General features: G+C 53.2%; 1 protein-coding gene and 1 long non-coding RNA gene across 2 annotated transcripts in view; one reads left to right on the top strand and one right to left on the bottom strand.

Moving 5' to 3' along the window:
• Positions 1-6,622: 6,622 nt before the first annotated feature.
• On the bottom strand, positions 6,623-7,153 carry LOC120858561. The gene is made up of 2 exons (XR_005719891.1): positions 7,078-7,153; positions 6,623-6,856 (listed from the first exon to the last, which is right to left on the bottom strand). It is a non-coding gene; the product is annotated as an uncharacterized LOC120858561 (long non-coding RNA).
• A 187-nt stretch (positions 7,154-7,340) lies between these two features.
• The window catches only part of LOC120858562 (transmembrane protease serine 6), a 39,599-nt gene continuing 19,520 nt past the window's right edge, over positions 7,341-27,419 (top strand). The window contains exons 1-7 of the mRNA XM_040234694.1: positions 7,341-7,469; positions 12,954-13,150; positions 18,042-18,175; positions 19,579-19,646; positions 20,221-20,405; positions 20,662-20,703; positions 25,032-25,236. Of these exons, the coding sequence (XP_040090628.1) occupies positions 12,955-13,150; positions 18,042-18,175; positions 19,579-19,646; positions 20,221-20,405; positions 20,662-20,703; positions 25,032-25,236 (830 nt within the window). The 5' untranslated portion in view covers positions 7,341-7,469; position 12,954. The remainder of the gene's footprint in view (positions 7,470-12,953; positions 13,151-18,041; positions 18,176-19,578; positions 19,647-20,220; positions 20,406-20,661; positions 20,704-25,031; positions 25,237-27,419) is intronic.

Here is a 27,419-nt window from a genome sequence, read left to right on the forward strand (position 1 = left end):
AAGTCAGAGGGCTCTGAAGTCAGGGGTTCCTGGGTCTGAACCCCAGCACTTCCTGCTGTGTGACCAAGAGCAAATGACACCTGCTTTCTCAGCTCTACTTTCTCACCTGCAAAATGGGGTCAAGTGGCCATTTGTTAAATTAGGGGATGAGGCCAGCCTTGTGTTTGGTTAGTAGTAGCATAAAATCACAGAGTTTCAGGGCCTCTATCGGGATCCTGGAGGAACTTAGGAACTTGAACCCCTCTGCAGGTGAGGGAACTCAGGCCACCAAAATGATGACTCCTGCGAGGGCTCCTGTTTGGCTCCACGGCAACCGCTTCCAAAGGATTCCCCTTCCTGGAAGCACTAAGGAGCGTCTCTAAGTCTACCAAGGGCCCTGTCCTCCATCTGCTGTTGTGAGGACAGAGGTCTTCACCTGTTCCACTGTCTCCCCGGGTGGGCTGCATCCCTCAGGGGCAGACACTGAGCCTTGCTTGTTTCTGTGGCCTGGGGGTCAGCATAAGCAAGCACCATGTAGGTGCTTGACACCTGTTTAAAGAAGTGAGCTAGTGCCTATAGGTGTGCGGTGCATTGGACAAAGGTAACAGAGGGACCCCTGCCTGCGCAGCCTCTGAAGGTTTGGTTGAGGCAATGGGAAAGATGGGTACAGCGCAGGTAGTCTCCTCCCCACTGCTCACCTCCATGGAGCTCCAGAGCCTGCAGGAGGGAGAAGGGGGCAGGTTGGACCCGTGTCTGTGTGGGAAGATGGTGAGGAGGTTAGGAGTTCAGAGAGAAAACAGGCTTTGGAAGTGACGTGAGGACCCAGGGAAACGTGGGTCTTTGGAACAGCAGTCCATGGTGTTGTCAGTAACCAGCCTGTTTCCAGCCTCTCACCTTGTCTGTAACAGGCTGAACTGTGTCCCTAGAAGATATGTGGAAATCCCAAACTCTAGTAGCTCTGGATGTGACCTTATTCGGATCTAGGAATTTTTGCAGCTGTGAATAGATGAGGTCGCTACGCGTGCCTGGATCCAACATGATGGGTGTCCTTAAAGGAAGAGAAGAGACACTGAGAAAGACACACAGGGAGAAGGCCATGCAGCAAGGGAGGCAGAGGTTGAAGTCATGCTGCCGCGACCCAAGCAAGGGTACCAGTAGCCGCCAAAGCTGGGAGAGGCAGGAAGGAGCCTCCCTGAGAGCTTGCGAGAGAGTGTGTGCCTGTGGGTACCTTGATCCTGGACTTGAGGCCTCCAGATCTATGAGAGAAAGAGTTTCTATTGTTTTAAGCCACCCCGCTGGTAGTTCCGTGTTAGGACAGTCCCGGGAAACAATTACACACTGCCTTGGCTAGAGGAGCCTCCTTTTTCCAGACACTGTCTAGACAGCATCTGTCGGGGGCACCTGGAGCCCGCCCTTCACCCCTCACCGCAGCCCTTAACTGTGAGCCCTGTGCTTCCTCAGAGGGTGTCAGAGCTGGCTCAGCCAGTCAGGAACCTTCCCCAGGGATATCCCAGCTCTACCCTCACTAGCCTTCTTGAGCTCTGAGACTTGCTGATCCACAGGACAGGCTGACCAGGAGGGTTAGTGCTCTCATGTTTCCCAGCCTCATCCCCCTGAGACAGTCAGTCCCTGTGCTGGACTGAACAGTGTCCATAGAACCCACGTCCACCAGGAATCTGGGACACGCGGTCTTTGCAGACGTAAGCTGGCAACCATGAGGTCATCCTGGGTTAGAGGGGACGGGGGAGCCTGGTGGGCTGCCATCTCTGGGGTCACACAGAGTCGGACACGACTGAAGCGACTTAGCAGCAGCAGCAGCAGCAGCTCTTCTCTAACTGGTGTCCTTATACCAAGAGGGAATTTGGATCCATAGACACAGACATACAAGGAAGAGAACACGTGACCATAAAGATAGAGATCAGAGTGATGCTTCTCCAAGCCGAGAAATGACAAGGATTGTTGGTGACAACCAGAAGCTAGGAAGAAGCAAGGGAGGGTTCTTTCTTCCTTCAGAGAGAGAATGGACTGACGTGGGATTGTGGACTCCCCTCCAGAATTATGAGACAATATATCCCCGTCATTTTAAGTCATCCAGTTTAAGCCAATTTGTTACGGCCACCTAGGAAACTGATATACCTCCCATCAAAGAGATCCGTTCCACCTGCCCTAGGCTGTGCATCCTGGGGGCAGGCCACCCCCTTCTCTCAGGACCTCGGTCTCTTCTGCTGAGTGGAGACATGCAGTCCCACTCCCAAGCCTGAACCTGAGGCATCACTGGGGCTCCAGCTGGGGGCCCGAAACTCAAAATACGAGGTTACCATCCATGGAGTAGACAGGAACTGTTACTTGTTCACTCAACAATTGTTGGCTTGTCCTGTTTGCCAGGCACTGTTCTAGGCTGGGATCCTAGATGCAACAAGACAGACAAACCCTTTGTTTTCATGGGGTTCACAGTCTAGGGGTGGAGAGAATAGGGCAGGGATGATTTCAGAGGCGTGTTGTGACACAATTTGCTTCTGGGCTGTTGGAGTCCTCGCTGCGGGGCTTTCCTAAGTTCAGATAAGGTCAGCTTCCTCAGCCTCCTCCAACGTGACTGAGCTCAAGACATTAAAAATGCAGATATTTGGCTCTTCAGCCTCTTTGCTGGCCAGTCGTGAGCACCTGCTGTGTTCACACAGCACAGACATGGTTGTCGTGGCATTTGTCCAGCGCCTTCTGTTAGTTTGCTTGGGCTGTGTAACAAAGTACCCCAAACTGAGCAGCAATTTTTTGGCCATGCCCCATGGCATGTGGGATCTTAGTTCCCCAACCTAGGATCAAATTCGTGACCCTGCAGTGGAAGCTAAGTGGAACCACTGGACCACCAGGAAGTCCTAAAACTGAGCAACTTAAACAATGGCAATGTAATGTCTCACGGTTCTGGAGGTGAGAGGTCCAAGCCGGCTGTTAGCAGGCTGTTAGCTGTGAGGGAGAATCCATTCCGTGCCTCTTCCCTGCTCTCTGGTAGTTTCCTAGTGATCTTTCGGCTTACCTCAGCCAGTAGAAACATCACCCAGATCTCCGCCTTCATGTTCTCATGGAATTCTCCCTGTGTATCCGTCTCCAAATTTCCCCCTTTCATAAAGCCGTTAGTCATTTTTGATTAGGGACCCGCCCTTCTCCAGTGCGATTGTCATCTAAACTAATTACATTTGTGACTACTCTATTTGTAAATAAGGTCACGCCTAGAGCTACTGGGAGTCCCATATATGAATTGGGGGTTCACAGATCAACACATCACAGGCACCTTCTCTGTGCTTCCAGAAAGTCAAGCACCTGTCCTGCTGGCAGGCACCGAGGGTTGAGGTCAGGGTTGTGACTCGCCCTGGCCTCTGTCTCAGAGCGTCAGCTCATCTTCAGAATGTCTTGTGAAAAGGAATGCTAACGTCCACCTGTTTTCCTTTCCACCCAAGGACTTCTGTATAATGTTCTGCTCTGTTGAAAAGACATCAGATGTGTCTCTTTCATGTCCCTTTCCCAGCATCCAGGACAGCCTGACCCTTCGTAGGCTCTTAATGTATGTCTGTTTGATTAAATAAACTATGAGTTGTGAGTTCAGATTTCACCAGGGCCTCAGTTTCTGCAAATTGGGGCTAAAAATGGTATCAACTAAATGGTGGTTGTGAGAAGTAAGTCAAGTAATCCGAGAAGTGCTAGGGGCAGGGTCTGGCCCACACTGAGTATTCCCCACAGCACTGATCAGGACCTGGAGGGCCCTTATCACAAGGCTGCGATGCAGGGTGAGGGAGCTTGCGGCTGCCTGCCCCTGCCCCTGACTCCTCCCTAACCTTGGATTAAGAGAAAGGCAGCCAGGGATGTCCCTGGGGTCCAGTGATTAAGACTCTGTGCTCCCAATGCAGAGACCACAGATTCGATCCCTGACTGGGGAACTAAGATTCCGTATGCTACATGGCATGGCCAAAAGAATAATAATAATAAAACAAAAGGCAGCTGTGCACCAGGCACAGAATCTGCCATTCACATCCAGTTTCTTCTTTCTGCACCAGGCACAGAATCTGCCATTCACATCCAGTTTCTTCTTTCTGCCTTCAAAAACCCAGCTTTGTTGTCTCCATTCCACAGGTGACAAGGTGGCAGTGCGGGGAGGTGGTATGTCTTGCCAGGTCACAGCAGCTGGAGGCTATGAGATTCGGGCCAGGTCCTCTGTTCTCCAGCTTGATCTTTGCCGCCTGAGTGTGGTGCACATGCTGAAGTCTGTCTCTCCTTGTCCTGCTGGGTCCAGCCTGCTGTGCCCCGTAGCCTCCAAGCCTCACGGGCCAGGCCTCTGGGTAGCTTCTCTGCCCCTGGAGACCAAGGGGACCCAGTGTTAGTGTGAAATGCAGATTCTCAGGGAACAGTAAGGCCTTTGTCCCTTGTTGGTGGGTGTGTCTCACTGGCTCAGGGACAAGGGGCATACTGTTACCCCATTGACAGAGGTTTAATCAAAGTTTCTCTCTTTCTTTGGACTGCACTACTAGCTTAAAGCTCAACATTCAGAAAATGAAGATCATGGCATCCGGTCCCATCACTTCATGGGAAATAGATGGGGAAACAGTGTCAAACTTTATTTTGGGGGCTCCAAAATCACTGCAGATGGTGACTGCAGCCATGAAATTAAAAGACGCTTACTCCTTGGAAGAAAAGTTATGACCAACCTAAATAGCATATTCAAAAGCAGAGACATTACTTTGCCTACTAAGTTCCATCTAGTCAAGGCTATGGTTTTTCCTGTGGTCATGTATGGATGTGAGAGTTGGATTTTGAAGAAGGCTGAGCGCTGAAGAATTGATGCTTTTGAACTGTGGTGTTGGAGAAGACTCTTGAGAGTCCCTTGGACTGCAAGGAGATCCAACCAGTCCATTCTGAAGGAGATCAACCCTGGGATTTCTTTGGAAGGAATGATGCTAAAGCTGAAACTCCAGTACTGGCCACCTCATGAGAAGAGTTGACTCATTGGAAAAGACTCTGATGCTGGGAGGGATTGGGGGCAGGAGGAGAAGCGGACGACCAAGGATGAGATGGCTGGATGGCATCACTGACTCGATGGACGTGAGTCTGAGTGAACTCTGGGAGTTGGTGATGGACAGGGAGGCCTGGCGTGCTGCGATTCATGGGATCGCAAAGAGCTGGACACAACTGAGCAACTGAACTGAACTGACGAGGCATGAGGGATCTTCCCTTACAAGGGATCAAACCTGCACCTCCTACACTAAGAGTATGGAGTCTTAACCACTGGACCACCAGGGAAGTCCGTCAGTTGACAGAGGGAAGCCTGTCTCAGTGGTGGGCGGCCCCGGCCGACAGTTCTCTGAGCTCTTGGGGAGTTGGCACGCTGCCCCTGCTTTCAAATGCCTTCCTTGGCACTCTGCTGCCCACCCCCCCCCCGCCCAAGTCAGCCCCTCCCCCCAGGCTGTGACCAATCGATGGCTCGGTGCTGACAAGTACAGAGGACTGATTGCACAAGATCTGCTTTTCAAAGACTGTCCAGCTCCCAGGGAGAAGAGGGTGGTGGTGGGATGAACCGAGAGATTGGGATTGACGTATATACACTATTCATACTATGTATAGGAGAGATAGGGATTCCCTGGTGGCTCAGCTGGTAAAGAATCTGCTTGCAATGCAGAAGACCCCAGTTCACTTCTGGGTTGGGAAGATCTGCTGGTGAAGGGATAGGCTACCGACTCCAGTACTCTTGGGCTTCCTTGGTGGCTCAGCTGGTAAAGAATCTGCCTGCAATGTGGGAAACCTGGGTTCAGTCCCCAGGTTGGGAAGATACCTTGGAGAAGGGAACAGCTGCCCACTTCAGTATTCTGGCCTGGAGAATTTTGTGGACCCTATAGTCAATGGGGTGGCAAAGAGTTGGACACAACTGAGTGATTTTCACTTTCACTTTCACTTTTCATAGAAGCGATAATGAGAACCGACTATATAGCACAGGGTACTCTACTCAGTGCTCTGCAGTGACTTAAATGGGAAGGAAATCCAAAAAAGAGAAGATATATGTCTATGTATAGCTGACTCACTTTGCTGAACAGTAGAAACACAACATTGTAAAGCAACTATACTCCAATTAGAAAAAAAGACTCCCATTACCAGCCTGCCTCGTCCAGGGACCTGGGCTACTTTGGAGAAGGACAGCGGCAGTGCTTGGGGTGTCTACACCCCAATGCTCCTTGCTCCCATCCTAAGTGCCTCTCTCTTGGAATGTTTTCAGGGAGGGGGGTACCAAGGCCTAGGAGGAGGGGAGACTGGAGGGAGGAAGGAAAATTGCCCTGGGGCTGGGGGCGATGGAGGGGAGTCAAGGCTGAGGTCGGGGTTAGGACTTGGGCAGGGTTAAAGAATAGGAGAAGTGAGGGAAGGTATTCCCAACCCAGAATCCCTAACCAGCCCCTCCATGTGCCCTCTGCTGGAGCCCAAGCCAGTCCTTCTCCTGCCTGGAGGTAGCCAGCAGCCTGTACACACCCAGAAAACCCTGGCTCCCAACAAGTGCTTTGGAGCATGGCCACAGCCAACCACCATCTCTGCTGCATTCCATTCACTACCACACTTGTGACTCCAATGCTCTTATAGTCGTATTAAAAAATGCAAAATTAATCAGGTGAGATGAATTTTAATAATATACTTTATTAACTGCATATTGCTAAGTTATCAACATGTGATGAACCTAAAAAATTCTTCTTCAGCTATTTTACTTTCTTCACACTCAGTCTTCAGTACCTGGTGTGTATCTTACCCATGTGGCACATCTCACTTCAGACTGGCCATGTCCCAGCGGGGATCAAGAGCCACATGTGCCCAGAGGCCACCAAAGTGGATAGCACAGCTCTCCAGAATCAGGCTGCAATTCAAATAACTTCCAGCTAACCAGAAAATAGCATCCTACCCCACCCCGACTCCACCTTCTCCCCTCCTGCCCCGGAGCACATGGGCCCTGCCTCCTTTGCTCTCTTGGAGCCACTGACTCCCCTGGTCTCACCTGTCCAGGTAGGGAGCCCCTCATGAGCCCCTGCCCGCACTGCCCAGGCCCCTGCCCAGCCCCCAGTCCTCAGCCACCCCCACCTCATGCTCCAGGGGACCAGGGGCTGTAGCCAGGCAGGAACATCACCAGGCAACGGGCCTCGAGGGAGAGCTCGGATCTCCTATACCTGCCTGCCAGCCTCCCCGGGTGCCCACGGGCGGGGTGAAGTGGGGCGGGGCGCTGCCTGCCTCCTGCCTCCTGGGCTGCCTCCGGTCTGTTTACCTGGGCTCAGTCACAGTGCTGTCCCCCACCCAGCAGGAAGCCCATGGAGCCTGGGGCCACAGGCCACAGGGGACAAGGGCCAGACACCCCGGCCATGGCTGTGGGTCATTGATCCCAGGCTGGCTGGGTGGGGGTGGGGAGAGGTTGGCCTGGACAAACAGAGGCTCTGAGGCCTGTGTGCAGGCCTGGCACCCACCCGCCACTCCCAAAGGTAAGCGGGGACCTCCAAGACAGGAGATCAGGACCTAGGAATGACCCAGTGACAGAGTCCACCTGGAGAGTCGGGCCTGGTTCCCTGGGGCAGCAGCCAACTGCCCTGCTCTGAGACCTGGTCTGCTGGGCCTCATGGGCCAGAGAGTGACCGGGTGAGCTGAAGGTGAGGAGACCGTAGACCTGGGGAGAGGCACAGGGCAGTGGAGGGGCTACAGGTTCTGGGGTCTGGGAGGCCCAGGGCTCAGCTGTGGTTGGTGGACTCTGGGGCAGGCACGGGGCAGGGGAGAGGCCTGGTTTGCCAGGCTGAAGACCCCACTCTCATTCTGGGCTGGACAAACTGCCCCCTCCATATTCAGATACTCCACCTGGGGTTTCTGGTAGGGGAGACAGGCACAGAGCTCCCCACTGCAAAAACAGGCGGCAGGCTCAGAGCTGAATGTAGCTCTGTGTGTGTGCGTGTGTGTGTACACAAGCATGTACCCAGCCGTTTGTATAGCACAGATAGCTATGCATGTACTTCAGCCCGTTTCTGTTGGTGTACATCTGTGTGTGAGTTTGGGAGTGTGTGGAAGGGACTTTCACCCCTTCCCCTACACTTGGGGACTCAGTCAGCCCAGCTCGTGGTGGGGGTGAACCCTAGGCCCGAATGGCCTCCCCAGTAGGTCCTAAATCAGAATCCCTGCCCCGCTCTGCTCTGTCTACCCTGATGGAGTGACCCGAGTAAGTCCTTTTCTCTCTATATGTGCTTTGGTTTCCCCAACCATTAAGTAGAGAAAACAAGGCTGCTGGAGGCAGAAATAGAACTTGATTGTGTCAGCGTCCAGCTCGGGCTGGCACACAGGAGTCGCAATCGTGGGGCCCCAGCGAGTTCAGCCTCCTGTGGGCAGACTGGGGAGCTGCAATGACCAGAAGGGACGGAGGGAGTGAGGAGCAGGTTCCGGACTGGTGTCCAGGTTCAGGGGAGAAGGCCCAGACCCCGTGGCAGTTGGAGTACCTCCGGTCCCTCCCTCCAGGGGCTCACCGTCGAGGGGGACACAGAGAATGCTCCAAGATGAACTGTGCATTGATGGGAGAAGCCCAGGGTGCTTCAGAGGAGCAGCCACCCCTCCAGGGCACTCTGGGAGAGCTGCCAGGAGCATGTAAGAGCTGAGCAGAGGTGTGAAAGGGCCAGGTCAGGAGGCGGGCAGCCCAGACAGAAGGAAGAAAGCCAGGTGGTGAGCAAGAACTTTCAGGGTTTAAGACACAATCCTGTGACACTCTTCACAAAGAGCTAGCTAGGAATCCTAGATCTGGAAAAGCTTTTTACCATCTTCATTTTCAGAATCAATCACAGGGAAGCCCAATGTGACTAGGATGCAACAAGGGTAAAGTGGGAGAGGGGCGGAAGGAGGCAGAAAGAGTTGGCCAGGCCACACGTGCACCCAGCACCCTGGCTGCACGGGAAGGAACCATGTTCTGCTCTCTGAGCAGGGTATGCAGAGCAAATAGAATAAAGCCCCTGCTCCAGTACTACCAGGGACATAGAAGCGTATGAGGCAATTTCAGTCCTGAAAAGAACTATAAAGAAAGATGCAGCCAAGAGAGGGGAGCAGTCAGGGAAGGTCTCAGTAAAGAGCTAACATTGGAGCAAAGACTTGAAGGAGGTAAAGGAGCAGATCATGAGGCAAGACTGAAGGAAAAGCATTTCTGGCAGAGGGACAGCAAGTGCAAAGGCCCTGAAGTAGCCTGTACTCCATCTGGTGAATGTCTGGCCAGGAGCTGTGTTAAGCTGAGAGGACAGAAAGGTACACAAGACCATGTCACGGAGGCCCTGGTGGGCTGTGACAAGGGCTTTGGGCTCTGTTCTAGGTGGGGCTTGTGAGCAGGATGCGTGGTGAAGACCACTGTGGTGGTTGTGTGGGAACTGGCTGGTGAAGGTGGCCAGATGACTGGCCGGTGTAGGAGTCAAGGTGATAGATGACATTGACCTGGATGGTGGTGGGAGCCACAGAGGTGCCAAGAAGGGGCTGGGTCCTGGGAGCAGTTGGGAGATAGAGTCACAGACTTTTCTGGTGACTGGATCCTAAAAGCAATGGAAGAGTCACCATATAATAGTAGTAAAAGACGGGAGGCTGGGAATGAGGTCTCTTATATTCACCAGTGTGACCCCCGTGCCCAGCACAGAGCCTGACACCAAGCAGGTGCTCAATAAGCATAGAGGGGCCTGATAACTGAATCCTGGACCCCAGAAACTGGCACCACCTCCGTGACCCAGCTCCAAGCCTCACACGTCCTGCTCCCCAGAGGCAGCAAGATGTGAACGAGAGCCCTGCAATGGGAATCTAGGTAACTGGGGCTCTACTCATACAGTCTTTTTTTTTTTAAAGGTTTTTTTTTTAATTTAATTCAGTTTTTGCTCACCCATTCTTTTATGAACTATTCATTCAAGTGGCAGGCCCTGTGCTGGGTTCTATGGGGATCCAGAAGTGGATAAGGCACAGACTTGTCTTTCTTGTAGAGAAGAGGAAACGAAGCTGAAAGCCAGGCAGATTGCTGATCTTGACCAAGGGCTGCCTAGGGGAGAGAGTGGCTCACTCTCCAAGGCCTTGGGCCCTGTCACTGGGCAGGTGACCTTGGCGCTGGCATTTAGGGGCCCATCGTCCTTTAGGCAGAGGATGTGACAGTACAAAGGCACACTTTGTGGTCCTGCAGGGTGGCATGTGTGACGAAAGGAGGGCTGTGGGGGCGAAGGCAGCAGCCTGGCCATGGAGGGCCTTGGGTGCCTCAGCTAGGGGTTTGGAGGTGGCTGGGGGCCTTGAGAGGACTCTGAGCAGGTGAATGGTTGGAGGTGGGCAAGGAGAGCTCTCTGCTGACAACACGGAAGATGTGCTAGAGGCAGAGATGGGAGACAGAGAGGGCATTAGGAGGCTGCCCTGGAGTCCGGGTGGGAGGTGATGGGGAGCCCAGGTGTATTCCTCACCTGCCCCAATTTGGGCTGTGTCAGATCATGCGTCTCACACAGGGTATTTTCTGTGATACTCAGAGTTCCCCCAGATGAATGTGAGCGTCATTTATAAGGGGGGCAAAACCCAGGGAGTGAAGGCAGTGCTTGGGGTATGGGGGGAGGAAGGGGGTGCCTACTGAGCATCCTGCCTGGGACTACACACCTCTGTGCCTCCTCTATCAGATCTATGACCTTCTCTGAGCCTCAGTTTCCCCTTGTACCCTGATGATGTGTGAGGCAGTAAAGCATGGTGGTGAGGGCATTATCCTGGAGACAAATAGCATGTGTTTGCAGCCTGACTCTGCCATTGACCGCAGGATCTCAGTCAAGTTCCTCAATCTCTCTGTGCCTCAACTTTCTCATCTGTAAAATGGGGATGGATAACAGACCCTGTCTCTAAGAGTCTGCAGAAGGCTTACACAAGACAGTGCTTATAAAACACTGGAAAGTGAAAGTGTTAGTCACTCAGTCATGTCTGACTCTTTGCAACCCCATGGACTGTAACCCACCAGGCTCTTCTATCCATGGAATTTTCCAGGCAAGAAGTGGGTTGCCATTTCCTTCTCCAGGGCATATTCCCAATCCAGGGATCAAACCTGCCTCTCCTGCACCGGCAGATGGATTCTTTATTGTCTGAGCCACCAGGGAAATCACTAAAACACTGGAAAAAACAATTCAAATAAATGTCAGTCCTGGTCACCTCTGTGCTCTCCGGGTCCCCAGTAGGTCCTTGGTGATCCAGACTCAGTAAAATAGGGATGTAGCTCTCTGGCAGAGAGAGTGGACTTGGGGCCGAGAGAGGGAAGGAATTGGGCCATCACAGAGCTCTCCTGGCTCTAGCCACCCCACTCAGCTCATGGGGGCAGCCACTTTCACCTGGGGTGGACTTGGACACTCTGAGCAGTGGGCAGGGCTGTCCACTCATTGCAGGATCTTTACCATCCATGGTCCTAGCCCCATGAAAGCCAGCAGGGCCTGCCCCGTGTGTAAGAAGTCCTCTGGTGGATGGGGGTCCTATACCCAGTTGAGAATGACCAGCAGTCGCCTACTTTCCTTGCATCCGTGGAGGCCAGTTAGATCCATGTGCCTGGAGCCAGACATTCTTGGCTGAGAAACTTTAAGCATCACAAACGAGCCCTGTTTTCAGAAACCCTTTGTGTGAAAACCCAAGACACAACCCAAAGGACCCCTCCACCACACACACACACACATACATGTGGGGATGTATCTTAAAGGTACAATGGCCTTTGGGTTGTGGGAAGAAGAGGCTAATTTCTCAGAGGTGTGGAATCCTTGCTCTGCTGGTGGGTGGGCAAGTGAAGGGCCCTCTCTGGACTGTGGAAAACCTGCCCAAGAAGCCAAATAGCTCTCAGCAGTTTCCCGGAGGGTCTAGAAGGAGAGACAGCTGCAGGCCTGGGGGCACAGAGGGGTGACATTCAGGTATTATTTCATCATGATTTGTTATTTAACACCTCATTTCCAGGAAGTGGCCCAGAGTAGCGGAAAGATCAGGGAGTCAGACACCAGGGCTTGGAGTCAGACACCCCATTTATCTGTTACGTAACGTTTTGTGAGTGGCTTAGCCACTCTGGGCTTCAGTTTTTCCATCTGCAAAATGGGGCTGGTTGCCAGCACCAGACATTCATATTGCACTGATAAAAATAAGGCCAGGAAATCCCTGGACTGAGTTGTTGCTAAAACATTCTAGGTCTCAGTCTCCTCTTCTGTTCAATGGGTGCAGAACCTTGAAAGGTATTTGGAGGTTAAGGAAGAAAATACAAGTAGAGTGTCTACACAGAGAGGACCTGAGGAAGAGGAATGCATGGAGACAATGGTCCTCACATTCCAGAGACCAGAGGATTAAAGGGAGTGATATCTATGAACTGTCTTATGCAAACACTACATGAATATTAGTTTTTATCTCCTTCCTCTGCCCCTAAGATACTTTGGACAGTGGGGACACAAGAAGGGTGGTGCTCCTTGGAAGGCAGAACCTGGCTCAACACAGAGCTGACTCAGGGCTTCTAGGCAGGGAGGGCCAAGCAAATGAATTGCATTAATGTTGTAGAAAGCTTTGCTGTTGAGAACGAGGAGCAAGGAAAAAGCATCCCCTGAATGGAAGAGAAGCCAAGTCTAGGAAATCCTGAGGGCAGGAGGATTTGTTTTATAGAAACATTTATGCCATGTACGTACCCCAGTTCCATCTGAGGTTACAGCCTTGGGGGTGGGGTTTAGGTAGTGAAACTTCCTTCTCTCCTCTGATGCCAGATGTAAAGGTAGGGGTTCCAGCTGGCCACCCGGGGTGAACCATTCTGAGGCATGGCTTCCTGCCTTTGGGAGCTGGCTCAGGGCCCACTTTCAATTACTGGTACCTGGCATTATGATCCTGCTCCTCCAAAAGGCAGAGGTGCTGTCTTACTTCTCTGCAAGGCTGGAATTCAGCAAAAGCTCCCTTGCAAATGCCAGGCTGTGTCTAACCCTGATCTGTTTCCTTGCCAGGATGCCCATGGCCAAGGCCCCCCAAGCGGCTGGTGGGCAGGGTGATGGAGGTGATGGCGAAGAGGCAGAGCCGGAAGGGATGTTCACGGCCCCCAAGGACACGAAGAGAAAAGTCCGAGACTACCTCCGCCTGGTTCCCCTGTGGCTGGCTCTGGTCATGTTGGCTTCAGTGGGGGTCCTGCTCTGGTATTTCCTAGGTAACCGCATGGGCCCCTGGGAGAGGCACCTGGGGAGGACTTAGGGTGGTCGAAGGGGCACAGCAGGACAGACCAGGATTCCAGGCTCAGCAACACCTGGAAACTCACTGTGTGACCTTGGACATGCACTTCTCTTGGAGTCTCCCTTCCTGTCTTGTAAGATGGTAGTGCAAAATCCTTTCTGGGGCCAAGTGCCCCTAACTCCCAGCAGCCGAGGAAGAAGCGCTTTTCCAGTTCTTGTAAACTGACAAGCTGAAGGAGTGTACACACTGCCTCCCTTGCTCGCAGCGCTCCTGGGTTGCCCCTGGGCTTGGAGCCAGCTGGCTCAGTTGGAGGAGGCCCAGTGGTGCGGGTGGTGCCTGACACCAATTAGTGTTTCTGCTCACTTGAGTCCAACCTGGGAGCTCTTCTGGGTGGGGAGGACCTTGGCTCTATCATCTCTGAGTCTCCAGGATCCAACATGAGTTGGGATGAAGGGGAGGGGCACCCAGGACTCAGGTGTCCAGGGCAGTGTCCATGCATGCCGATGGCTTTGTACCCCAGCCTGAGTGCACCTGGAATTCAACCCAGAGGGAAATGGGGGCAAGAATGTCCGGAGCAGGTGTGTCTCCCCATGTCCTGAATTTAGGCCCTCCATCTCTGGTGTTACAGCTCTCGGTCAGTCTGTTGGGGCCCCAGGAGCAACTAGCCTATATTCTGGGTGCATTCGTCCATCCATCATTCATTTATTCATTCAGTACTGACCACCTCCTATACACCAGCCTTGTGCAGGTTCTGGAGACAACACTGCCCTCAGCATAAAGTCTGCCAAGTGTTAGGACAAAGCAAGCTGGGGGACCCAACAGAACCCTGGCAGGGACAGCCCACCTTGCCCAAGAGATCGGAGATCTCCCATTATGCACTCTGAGAAAGTTAGACGGTTTTCTTACTGACTGCATCTCCTGGTGGAATTTCAGGTCCACTGAAAGGAATGGGGACCCACTTTGGAGCAGCCACTGGGGAGAGCAGCCTACGCCCGACTCCAAAGGGAGTTGAGGTAGGGGGTGTTCTAGAACCAGCCCATGGGTTGAAGCTGTTAGGAAGCCTGGGTCTGACGCTTACCCACTTGCCATGATGCTAGATGGATTGTGATTCTGCTCAAAACCGAGCAACGCGGGCGAAGAGTGGAAGCTGTGTATATTTTACAACCGGCAGGAAGCCAGGGTCCCAAATAGCACAGGGCTGCTGAGGCCTCCTTAAGCTGCAGGATAATTAGTCTTCAGGGAAAACTTCAGAGCACCAAGCTGCGGCAGTGGGGCTGGTTGGGGGCAGCGGGGGGGAGGGGGGGTGGGCAGGCAGTGGGACAGGAACTCACCTGCCGATTGTCTTCACAGCTTCTGATTTCTCCTGGTTAGAATTCTGGAGTGAATCACCCCACTGGGGGCACAGGATGCTCCATGGGGCTGAGGACCCAGAGGGTGAGAGCTCCTTCCAGCTGGGGGAAGGCAACCCTCTCCCCAGAGGGATGCAAGTAGAAGAGCACTTTAGGAGATGTTTGAATAGTTTCTCCCATCCTGGGCCAGGCAGTGCTCCGGATATTGGGCACTGGGGAGAGGATGGACCACAGACATGCCCTGTCTGGTCTGGAAGGGGAGATGGACAAGAGGCCTGCTACACTGGAGCAGGATAAGCCTGAAGTGAGGAGCAAATGTCTGGATAAGTGGCAGCCTGACCCAGTGGCCCAGGAGAGGATAGGGTGAGGGCCGGCTTCCCAAGCCCAGTGGGCCCTGGGCTGGTCCACTCAGATCCAGGTAGCGGGGCCCTTCATGCTGCCCAGCTGTACTGCCCTGGTCCTTTCCCTCTCCTGCTCTCCTGGGCCACAGTGTTATGCTTTCTTCTCAAACTCTCCCATATCCCCCACCCACTCTGCCTCCCGCTTCAACGAGAAAAGGGAACCACTCAGAAGAGAAGCCCCATAGATGTCCTCCCAGCTGTACCCATGTGCTCTGCCCTCCACCATCCACATGGGTGAACCAGCCCTGCCTTATCTAAAGCCAGCTTATAGTTCTGTGGTTAAACTCTGGGCTCCCAATGCAGAGGGCGCAGGTTCGATTCCTGGTCAGAGAACCAGATCCCACATGCTGTGTGGTGCATCAGGGGGTGGGGAGCAAACCAACCAACCAACAAACCAACAAAAAGCCTTGTAAAGCCTGCTGTCCTCCCAGCCTGGATCCCACCCCTGTGCCATGCAGTGGCCTGGCTCCAGCCATGCCCGCCTCTCTCCTCTGGGGCACCATCCACCAGGGTACAGTGCTTCTCTTTGGCCCTGTACTCAGTCCCTCTGGTCTCCCCACCCCCTGCCAGCCATTTCTCAGATTCCTTTTGTAGCAAACTCCTGGTGTTTCAAAATGCTGTGCCCTCCAGTTCCACACCTCTGTCTGGTACCCTTTTCAATCTGACTCCCTGTCTCCCACCCCCATAACCCCGAGAGTACTTGTCACGATCACCGCTGAATCCAGTGGCCAGTCCTCATGGCATTTGACCTGCAGGCAGCATTTGACTCGTACCTCATCCCCTCCTCCTCGAAACACTTTCCTCACTTGGCTCTGGGGCACCCACACTTTCTTTGTCCTCAGTGATGGCTTCTCCTCTGTGTCTTTGCTGTTGGAGGGACTCTCCTCCCCTCTGCCTCCATTTACGCCCTTATCCCCTGATGATTCCCAAATTTGCATTTCTAGCATTTCCAGCCCTTGAGCTCCACTGTGCACCGGGAGGTTGGGTGGGGGCGGGGGGTGGTGGTGAGGGGATGGGGGCTGGAGGCGCTGCTCCTCCTCCAGGATGTCTAAGGGTATTTCAGACCTCACTGAGAGTTAACTCTTTTATAAATTGTCAGTCTACCTTTGGAGTATATTTTGAAGGGGGCTTTAACTTTTTAATTGATTTGTAACATAAAATGATATTGAACTATTGATTTTCCATGTCTCTGAGGCAATGTGTCTTTATAGACAAGTTTTTCAGAAGTTTGAGATTTTGAGAAATGATTGTAACTTTATCGTATCATCATTAGTGACCTGGACTTCGCTGGTGGTCCTGTGGTTAAGACTATTTCCACTGCAGGAGGTTTGGGTTCAATCCCTGGTCAGGGAAGTTCTGCATACCTTGCAGTGTGCCAAAAAATACAATAAAATAGAAAATCATGACCTAAGAAAATCCTTTAAAATTGAAAAAAATGGAGAGAACATCGCAGGTGATGGTCATTTTAACCTTCCTACATTCCCCCTTACTCCTCTTTCTTTTACTGCCCAGCCCCCATTTGCCAGCCAGCAAACCCAAAATACACCCTGACTCCAATCACTTCTCTCTTCCCTATGCAGCCTGCTCAGGCTCCCCTGAACGACTCACACTGGGACGGCTGCAGGAGCCTCCTGTAGGTCCCCATGTTTCTGCCCTGGCCTGCTCACAGCATGTTCTCAACACAAAGGCAGAGGGATTGTTTTATAAAGTGAATCAAATCATCAGACTTCTTTGCTCAAAGCCTGCCATGGCTCCCATCTCACTCAGAGCAAAAATCAAAGTGCTCCCCGGGTTGCGAGACCCTGTGTGACCCTTCCTCCACCATCTTATCTCCTCCTGCTTTCCCCTTGTTCAAATCTTTGCTGTTGCTCAAACACAGCAGACAAGCTCCTGCCTCAGGGCCTTTGCACTTGCCAGTCAGCTGCCTGGAATGCTCTCTCCGTAGGTTAACATCCACTTGGCCGACACCACCTCCCTCCTCTCTGGCCTCCACGTTGCAGCCCACAGCAACCCTTGATTTCCACCCCACTTAACACCTCTAACATGTTATGTCCTGTGTTCACTGTCTATTGTCTGTCTTTCTTATTAGACTACAACCTGTTAAGGACAGGTTTGATTTTTGTGTTTTTGTTACCTGTTCACTGTCCTACTGGTATATTCCCATGTACTCTAGGCCAGTCCCTAAACATAGCAGGCTCTCAATAAATATGAATTGAATGAATGAATAAATGACTGAATAAGGGTAGAAAGTCCAGGCTGTGAATCTGTTGTCTTCACATCAGTCAAAACAATCTTTGCAAAACGGAAATCTGATGACATCATCCGTGATTTTAAACCTTTCATGGTTTCCCTTGTTCATCAGGGAAAGACCAAAATCCCGCCCTGTTGATGTCTCAGCCTCTTATTACCCCTGTCTGATTGCCCCAGCCAAACAGGCTCTTGGCCCTGGTCCTTACCGTGACCCCCATTGTGGAGATTTTGCATATGCTCTTCCTTCTGCCCTGAGGGTACTCTGCTGCTTCGCCTCTTCTTAATTTATTCTCCATTCCTCCTGTCTCAGATGGAGCGCCACCCTGGCCTGGGGTTTGTCAGGAACCCTCAAGAGCACCTCGTGCTTCTCCTTTAAGACATCCTGGCAGATGAACCCCACAGGCTGCACGGCTGCTGGGGGAAAGCCTGTCTGTCCCATCTCTGTCAGGTCCATGTGGGGAGGCCTGCCTGTCTTGGTTTACTCGCACGCCTCTCATCGGAGGCGCAGCCTGGACAACTCAGTGGACAGCACAGAGGTGCTAAACCAAGAGCTTGACCTTCTGGGCCCAGGATGGGTTTCTTGGTATCCATGTCCCGGACTGATCACCGGGTCAACTTCTGCCTGGGAGCCCCTGGGACACCACCCACCCGTGGGCCTCTGTCCTCCCTGGCTCTGTGTGACCAATTTGTCACTACACAAACTCTGAATGACAACAACAAAAATGATGGCAGTGATGATGGTGCCTTGGAAGTCCAAGATGCTGGAGGCTGTACTGAGGGTTCAGGGTGGCAGGAGAAGGAGTAGCGGACGCAGGAACCATCCCCATCTACTCCCTTGGTTAACCTTTGCTGGTTTCTTCCTGGGCAGGGTACAAGGCAGAGGTGATGGTCAGCCAGGTGTACTCAGGCAGCCTCCGCGTGCTCAATCGCCACTTCTCCCAGGACCTTGCCCGCCGGGAGTCCAGTGCCTTCCGCAGTGAAACTGCCAAAGCTCAGAAGATGGTAGGAAGGATGGTGGGGATGAGAAGGGAGAGGGGAGGGGCCTGATCATGTCCAGGCAGTGGGTGAATCCATCCAGAACACTCATTAGGATCAGAGCCCTGCTCTAGGCACCATGGAAGGCAGACGGTGTAGACTGGTGGGAAAGCTAGTGGACTCTGGAGTCAAATTGCACTTGGATTAAATCCTGATTTTGCCACTTAGTAGAAGCATGACCTTTGAAAATTAGGGCAGCGTTAAGGATGCTGCCAGGACCCACACACGCCCCTTCTCCTCCTAACAATGGCTTATACACTGGGGATGGTCTACCTCACAGCCAGCACCTGTCCAGCAGGGTGGGCTGGAAGTGCTGAGGAGTAATTCCCAGCAGCAGCCCTCAGGCACAAGAGACAGAGAAGGTGGACCCCTCAACTCTTGGGGAGAGCAGTTCTGAAGATGCCGCCACAGTCTCTCAGGCTTCCTTCATAGCTCAGTTGGTAAAGAATCTGCCTGCAATGCAGGAGACCCGGGTTCAATCCCTGGGTCGGGAAGACCCCCTGAAGAAGGAAATGGCAACCGACTCCAGTATTCCTGCCTGGAGAATCCCATGGACAGGGGAGCCTGGTAGGTTCCTAGTCCATGGGGTCGTAAGAGTCAAACATGACTTAATGACCAACCCACCACCTCCACCACAGTCTCTCAGAGATCCCTGCTGGATCTGCTCCTCAGCCACCCACAGCTCTGCCCAGAACCTTCGCAGCCATGTTGGCTGCCTTCCTGCCTATCTCCTTCCCCACTGATGTGCCTTGGAATCACCTGCAAATAAACCACTTGCCTCAGGACCTGCTTCAGGGAGACCCACCCAAGACTCTCTTTCCTTTTCTGCAGAGTGGAGTGATAACAACAGTGCCTGTCTGCAGGGTTGTCGTGGGGTTAAAATGAGAGCGTGTGGATGTTAGCTCTGTGCCACCCAGAGCTCTTTAAGAACTCACAATCCTGCATTCCACCCCACAGCAGCACTGCCATTAAACACGTGCGAAGACCAACTGTCTGAGCCCCCGTGGCTGGTGGTTCGGCCTAAGGAGGGGACTCAGAAGTCCAGGGGGAGCCTCTTAGAGTCAAGGAGTGATCTGATGGAGGGGGAGAAGCCACTGGTAATCTCTGGTCAAGTTCAGAGCTAGTGGAAGGGGCAGGCGGATTCTTTACCACTGAGCCACCAGGGAAGCCCGCCTGTGTGCAAGGAGAGGGAAATAGAGACTGAATGAGGTTTGTTCCCTGTTGTTGTCATTCCCCACCGTGTGACCACGGGCAAGCCTCTCTATCTTATAGATCCCTCAGTCAAGGAAGGCTGTGGGAGGGTCAAAGGGTATCCCAGGGTAGGAGAGGGTTTCTGCAGAGGGGACTCTGATTCTTTTCCCTCCTTTTAGCTCAAGGAGCTCATTGCCAGCACCCCCCTAGGTACTTACTACAACTCCAGTGCCGTCTACTCCTTTGGGTGAGTCTTCTTGAGCACCTCCCACCCTCATCAGCCTTTGCTAGAGCCTGTGACTTGGAGAATGGGAGGGGATGCTGCAGGCTTCTGATGCAACGCCTTCATGTATTAAAATGGGGAAACTGAGACACAGAGGAAACTTGGATTCCTGCATGTGACCTCCCTTCACTGAACTCGGGTTTCTCATCTATAGAATGAAAACAATGGTGAGGCAGGGATTATACTCGACAGTGACTGTGGTGTCTTTATCAAGGGCCTGACAGGTATCAGATGAGACCACGGAGTAGTAGTAGGGGTGGGGAGTGCAGTGGTCCCATTCACTTATAACAGTCTGTGGTATATAACCTAACCTCTCACGCCTCAGTATCCTTATCTGTGAAATGGGTGGGGCTCTCCAGAGCTCTTCCCTCAGAGGGTGTTAGGTTTCCAAGTGAAGATGAAAAGGGATGCCTGGCTCCATGCCCATCACATGAGCCACAGCTGCCGGCCCCCTCTAACTCTCACCAGGAGCAGGGGGCTGGGTGGGGCCCACACTCCAGGCTCCTCCCCCAGCCCCTCTCACTTCCGCCTGCCCCAGGGAGGGACCATTCACCTGCTTCTTCTGGTTCATCCTCCAAATCCCGGAGCACCGCAGGCCAATGCTGAGCCCCGACGTGGTGCGGGCCCTGCTGGCGGAGGAGCTGCTGTCTGCGGCCAACAGCTCGGTCCCTGCTCCCTATCGGACCGAGTACGAGGTGGACCCCGAGGGCCTGGTGATCCTGGGTCAGTACTGGAGACGAGGAACATGGGACGGTCTGGCGAGGCCTGGCAAGCCTGCCTCCAGGAACGGGATGCTCTTGGGATGGCCCCTCTCACCCACAACCCCAGTGGCCGGGAGCCAGGACTGAGGGGTGGGTCATGGGGGACGGTGGGCAGTCAGGGTCAATCTCAGACAGGCTCTAATAGCCTCTTCTATTTTTATTTTCCTTTTATTTATTTATTCTCTCTGTTCATTTGTTTGTTCGTTCCCTTTTAACAGAAGCCAGCGTGAAAGACATACTTGCCCTGAATTCCACGCTGGGTACGCCGCTTTGGTTTTTCCTCTCCACTTGCCTTTTGAGTTGGTATTTTTCTCGGTTTGGCTGAGTGTCAGGGGTCCACACAGCTTCTTTGGGTGCAAGGGGCACTGGTCTGGGGTCACCCAAGGGGCATGATAATATAGACTCAGTGACAGGTCCTGAGCAGGACTGGGGGCCTCTGGGGGGAGGAGGTGCTGTGCACGTGTGAACAAAGTGTGTATTTGCACAAAAGTGTGTGTGTTTCATGTGTGGGATGTGAGTGAGCAGCAGAGTTAGCTGCACATCAGTGTGACCCTGCTTCTCTCCCATGGAATTCCATTTCTTCTGTTTTGAAATCTTATGTTTCCACTGATGGTAGAAAATAATCTTGTCGATTTGAGGTATATCAGTCACTTTGGCTTTGAAACTTGGTCCTGGGAGCTATTTCTGTCACAGGTAAGGATATTCCCTCCATCTTTTCCTTCCCTTCCTCAGCCATTCGGGCTAATCTGTCTTCTCCTCCCACCCCATCCCCATGCCCTATTGCCAGAGTCACGTTGTGCTTCTCCAAGAGGCTCCAGTCTTCCTACTGAGCCCTGGGAAGCAGAGCACCAGCAGGGCCACCAAGGAGTGCTGTCCACATCGCAGGCTGTGTGACTACTGACTCCCGGAATTGGGCAGTGCACCGCCTGGGCTACTACTGTACCCTGTGGCTCTGAGCAAGATCTCCTAAATTCCCAGATTCTTCCTCTTCTACCTAGGGAGGCAGAGTTGAAATCCTGGTTGTACCTTCTCTGACCTTCCTGTCCTCCCATGTGGCTAGTCAAAGGCTTACTTCCTTGGTGGATGGAGGTGATGGGGTCAAAGGACAGTTTTCAAATACTTAAAATCATGATTCTCATACAAAGATATGAGCACATGTCAAAGATTTGTTTAACTCACCAATGAGGGAAGCAGTGGGATTTTCCCTCATGTCTAAGGGAGAGCACAAGAAATTAATCTGTCTATATTTATTAATATGCTTCATCTGACACTGCATTGGTGCACACATTGCCCTGATCCTTGGTCTCAAACAGGCCTTTCCATTGCACTTGCCTGTGCTGAGTGTTCACATGTCCCCAGGTTTCTGGCAGTTGCTTTATAATTATCCTTATTTGGTTCAGTACATGTCTACAGCCCCTGCCCTCCCAGAGCACAGTGTCTCATGGGGCAAGGATGACAATTCAAGTCCTCTAAGTAGGCTTTGGGGGCACTTTCTCCCTGCCAGGCCCCACGCTGGCTCTGGAGACACCAGCTGACCGTGTCCTCACCCCTGCCCTCAGAGGAGCTCTGTGCCCCACGAGGGAGACAAACACATAAACAGAATCTCACAGCACCAAGTGCCAGGGCAAGAATAGAGGTCCCGGGGGCAGTGCAGGAAGGGAACCATTCTGCCCTGGGACAGAGGTGGACCCCCGGGGCTGTGATCCAAACAGAGGAAGGGATGTGTCTCTAGAGGGAGGAAGGGGTGCTCCTGACTAGAGAGGGCCTAGAAGGCTTCATGGAAGAGGGAGGCTCAGGATTGGGGGATAGGGAGGAATCCATCAGATCCAATGGGGAAAGGACACTCCGGGTAGAGGGAGGAGCATGAGCAAAGGGCAGTGAGGAGAATACACAGGAGCTTCATTTACTTTCTCCCAGCCTCCCTAAAGGTGTTTCTGATGATCAACAGAGACCAGCACTCCCCTGATCAGCTTCATACAAAAAAGTAATTATGAAAGCAGCAAAAGCAAGCATCAGCTTGGAGCAAGATTCAAAGAATACAAATGCCTGAGAACAGCCAGGCACCTTTCCCCAGGCTCCCTCTCCCTTCCTTGGCGATGTCAGAGGTTTCTCCCTGGAGAGATCAGCTCCACAGCTAGGATCAGGATGGCCAGGGGTCATCAGGAGGAGGGAGCTGAGCAAGTGGTAGCAGTCAGAGCAAAGCCTGGTCCTTCACCTCCGCACCCTTCCTGGTTCTCAGAACCACGCAGAGAAGGAGGTGGGACAGGGAGTAGCATTATGTCCATTTGACAGAACTCAGAGTGACTGAACAACTGATACGAAGTCACACAGCAGTAAGAGGTGGTGCCAGAACAATCATACAGAGTGTGAACTCCCTGCACACCAGGCTGCCTCTCACATCCGGGGCTGGTTCCCACATCCCTTCTGCTTCCTGGCAGAGCATGCATCCTCCCTTCTTCATAGCTCAAGGTGAGGTTTAAATGACATACTTAAGGCCCAGGTTCACTGCTGGTCCTTGGAGCCTAAGTCAAGCACAGTATAGGTGCCCATCAGCTATGATGAATGAGTGAATGGTATAGGTGATACTGCTGTGCAACGTCTAGCACTGCATTCAAAGCTCGTGGAGAACCACAAGAGAGGAAGCACAGTGGGGGTGTGGACGCAGACAGGTGTGATGGAGCAGGAGGTGTGGAGCGAGGGCAGCCAGCGGGACAGGTTACATCTGAGCCTCAAGTGTGACCAGCCGAAGGGTGAGAAGTCATAGGAGTTTCTTCCCAGCTCCACCTTCTCCCTTTCCCCCACACCTATCTAAAGAAGAATGGTCACTACCTGTATTGAGTACCTGCTATGTGCAAGGCTTCCCAGGTGGCTCAGTGGTAGAGAATCTGCCTGCAATGCAGAAGACCCGGGTTTGATCCCTGGGTCAGGAAGATTCTCTGGAGAAGGAAATGGTAACCCACTCCAGTATTCTTGCCTAGAGAATTCCTTGGACAGAGGAGCCTGGTGGGCCACAGTCCATGGGGTCGCAAAGAGTTGGACATGACTGAAGCGACTGAGTATGCATGCATGTGCAAGGCACTATGCTGAGTGTTCAAACATGCACCCTCCTTAAGCTTTGTGACAACCTAGCAAGGATCACCACTGCCTCCATTCTATAGAGGAAAAAACTGAGACCCAAGGAAGATCAGGTGGAGATTCTGTGAACTTAGATCTGCCTGGCCCAGGTCTGTAAAATGGGGACAGTAATAGAAACTATTTCATGGAGCTGTTGAATGAGATTGTGAGTGTATGGCACTTGGTTCACTTCTGGGCATGTATCAAAATGCCTGCTAAGTGCAATCTGTTTCATTCGTGCTGTTTGATGATCACTAGCTTGAGCTGACTTCCTCTACCTGGCTGCTTCCCAGCCCCACCGGAACACACTCCCTTTTCTCCATCCGAAATGCAGCCCTGAGTCCGCTCCCCTTATTGCCTGGCCATTCTGCTGGTCTCCTGGTTTCCTTGGCATTGCTCTCAGCAGCCAGAGGAGTCCGTGACCCGAGCCCAATCGTGTCCCATCCTTACGTAACCTTCCAGGGCTCTCATGGCTGCAGGACCAAAAGGCTTCTCTCTTGGGCATGAGGGGGGCCCCGCCTGCCTCCTCTAGCTTGCCCTCCTGCCTCCAAGTCCCCTGCCCACCCTGGCCTGTAGCCCTTTGCTCACTCTGTGACGCATCCCCCACCCTCCACCGGACTTCCCTGAGATCCCTCACTTCCGAGATATCCACCCCCCCACCAGGGGGCTCGGGTGGTAAAGAATCTGACTGCACTGCAGGCAACTTAGGTTCAATCCCTGGGTCGGGAAGATCCCCTGGAGAAGGGAATAGCTACCCACTCCAGTATTCTTGCCTGGAGAATCCCATGGATGGAGCACCCTGACGGGCTACAGTCCCTGGGGTTGCAAAGAGACAGACATGACTGAGCGACTAACACACACACATGCAAACACATGAATAAATGGAGTAAAATACAGAAACCAGAAATAGACCCACGTAAACATTCCCTAGTAAGTTTTGGACTTCCCTGGTGGCTCAGATGGTAAAGCCTCTGTCTACAATGCAGGAGACCCGGGTTCGAGCCCTGGGTTGGGAAGATCCCCTGGAGAAGGAAATGGCAATCCACTCCAGTACTGTTGCCTAGAAAATCCCATGGACAGAGGAGGCTGGCAGGCTGCAGTTTATGGGGTTGCAAAGAGTCAGACACAACTGAGTGACTTCACTTCACTTCAGTGTCTATATATTTCTCTGCTGTTCTTGTTACACCCGGGCAGTTGACCGACCCTTTCTCTAGCATTCACCTGGTCTGGTGAGCTCAGTGAGCGTGAAGGGGATGAATGAATGAACCAATGAATGTATGTGTGGATGAGGAGGCTGGAGATGAAAGCAGTGGGGAAACAGGGAGCTGGGGCAGAGGGCCTCTGGGCTGACCCCCGTCCAGCCCCTCTCCCCACCCCACCCCTGCCCAGGTGAGGACCTGGTGGGCTGCCCCCCAACCGGGTCCCTCCTCCCAGCTAACAGGGGTCAGGGGGCCTGTCCCTTTCCCCACTCCAGGTTGCTACCGCTACAGCTACGTGGGCCAGGGCCAGGTCCTCCGACTGAAGGGGCCCGACACCCTGGCCTCCAGCTGCCTGTGGCACCTTCAGGGCCCCCAGGATCTCATGCTCAAACTCCGGCTCGAGTGGAAGCTGGCTGACTGCCGGGACCGGCTGGCCATGTATGACGTGGCGGGGCCTCTCGAGAGGAGGCTCATCACCTCGTGAGTCCCTGGGGAGGTGGTGGGGGGAAGGTTGGGAAGAGGGTGATGGTGTGAGGTCAAAGCCACACCCAGTGCTCTGAGACAAGGGGCTGGGTGACCCTGGGCCCTGTAGTTGGCATCTGGGAGACAGTGAGGCCAGAGGGAGATGGCGAGAGAAGAGTGGAAGTGCTTGTGTACTTTGGGCAAACCCCTTCCCCTTCCCCAGCCCGTGTTCCCATCTGTAACAAAGCAGTTGTACTAGACGATCTCTAAGCTCAGCTCTGGGAGGTGACATGATCTTGTAAGAATGCTCTGAAGGCTGGCAGTCCCTGACTTCCAACGCTATGCTACTGCTTCCTAGCTGTGTGCCCTAAGGCAAGTTACTTTGCCTTTCTGAACCTCAGTTTGCTCACCTGTAAAATGGGTGCACAGCCATTCCTACCTTGCAGGGTTATTGAGAGGATTTCAATCAGATCTGGGCCAAGATCTTTACATACAGTAATGCTGTCCACTATTACCATACTTTCGATGTATCCATTAAACCTCCAGCAGCTGCTAGCCATTATTGCTTATCATTATGTACAGTCTAGCTGGGGCTAGGTCACAAAGGGCATGGAATGCAAGGGATAATCTGATCTTTAATACTTGGTAAGTGGGGAACTAATGGAAAGTTCTTGAGCAGAAGAGAAGAACTTCAGGATAAGATGTGGAATGCTGAAGATAGGCAAGTAGTGGGCCATGGGGAGCCCATGAAGGGGCTGGAAATGGCCTTGGCCTCCAGGAGCCTGGTCACCTTCCCACAGGGTGAGGGTGGGGCAGGGGGCTACAGGAGCTTGGGGGAGACCCTGGGGCACCGGGCTGCTGCCTTCTCTGTCCTGCTTGGGCACCAGCTTCCAAGCCCGATGGGGGTGCCACCTGCATGTTTGGGTCCAGGGCAGTCCTGCAGGGTGAGCTGAGTGAGGTTCTCCCTGGCTGCCTTCCCCAGGGCTTCTCTGATTCTCCAGGCTCTGAGGCTGCCTTTTCATCTGCGGCCCCACCCACTGCCATGTGCTGACAGCAGTTTAGGCTGTGTGTAGGCTGGATTCCTGGAGGGTTCTGGGAAGCAGAGAAGCCAGACACCAGCTGATTTCCAGGCCTGATGAGGGTGGGGATACTTCAGGGCTTTCCCTGGGGCTTCTCCAAGTGCCCCCTTCAGCCTGCTACTGGAGAGGGGATCTGACTGCTGTCTCAGGCCCTCAGAGAAGGTGTAAAATGGTGGATCAGACAGGACTTGGGGGGGGTCCTCAGACTTGCATCCCGTACCATGAGCGGGGTACCTTAGGGGTGATGGGAACACAGAGCGAGGGGCGTAGGGTGGTAGGGGGAACTGGTGGGGTCTCCATCAACTTTCACCTCATTTTAGTTACTACAAGGGCTCAGCTGATTAAGTAAATGAAAAGAAATCCCCAATATTACAAGTGAGGATTAAAGGCAACCTTTTATATCTTATCTCCCACTTCCTGAGGGAGAGGAGTAGCGGAGGCGTGGTGTGTGTGGGGGCAGCAGTGAGAACAAGCTGGTGATGGTCAAAGCAGGAGGACCAGGGAAGGGTGAGCGCCTCCTGGGTGAGCTGAGGCCAGGGGAAAGGACCCTTCCAGGACCCTGGGGCACCAAGACTCTCCTGAGGAAGTTTCTGGGATTGCTCACTCTTCCCTCGCCAGCTGCAGGGTTCCCAGGGCTGCTGTGGATGGTGCTTCTGAGGCTGTGCTTGAGGTTTCTCGCATTTGCCTGGGTGCCCCATTGCCGTCCCCTCACACCAGTCGAGTTCAGAGCCGGCACAGGTCAAGCAGGCAGTACCTCCCTGCTGGATGCCGGCGCACTCCCTCCAGGGGAGGCAGGGTTACCAGCTTCCTAGGAATTAGTCTACTGCTCCAGAGAATTCTGAGTCAAGAGGAAGTTGGGCAGAGGTTGGCCAACAGTGAGGGAGGGGGAAGCCTGGAGCACCGTACCCTGAAATGGGTTGAATGGGGGCACAGACATTGTGGGAGTGCCAGCCGCTATCACAGGCAGTGCCCAGCATGGGTCTGTCTGTGCTGTGGACCCAGAGTGGGGCCTTGGCAGCTTCATGAGCCTCAGTTTCCCCACCTGGTAACCAAGCGGTTAACCTTGACAATCCCTGAAGAACTTTCTCATGGTTGACATTCCTGAGTCTAGAATTCTAAGAT

The sequence above is a fragment of the Oryx dammah genome, unplaced genomic scaffold (assembly GCF_014754425.2).
Source record: "Oryx dammah isolate SB20612 unplaced genomic scaffold, SCBI_Odam_1.1 HiC_scaffold_29, whole genome shotgun sequence".
Classification (NCBI taxonomy): domain Eukaryota; kingdom Metazoa; phylum Chordata; class Mammalia; order Artiodactyla; family Bovidae; genus Oryx; species Oryx dammah.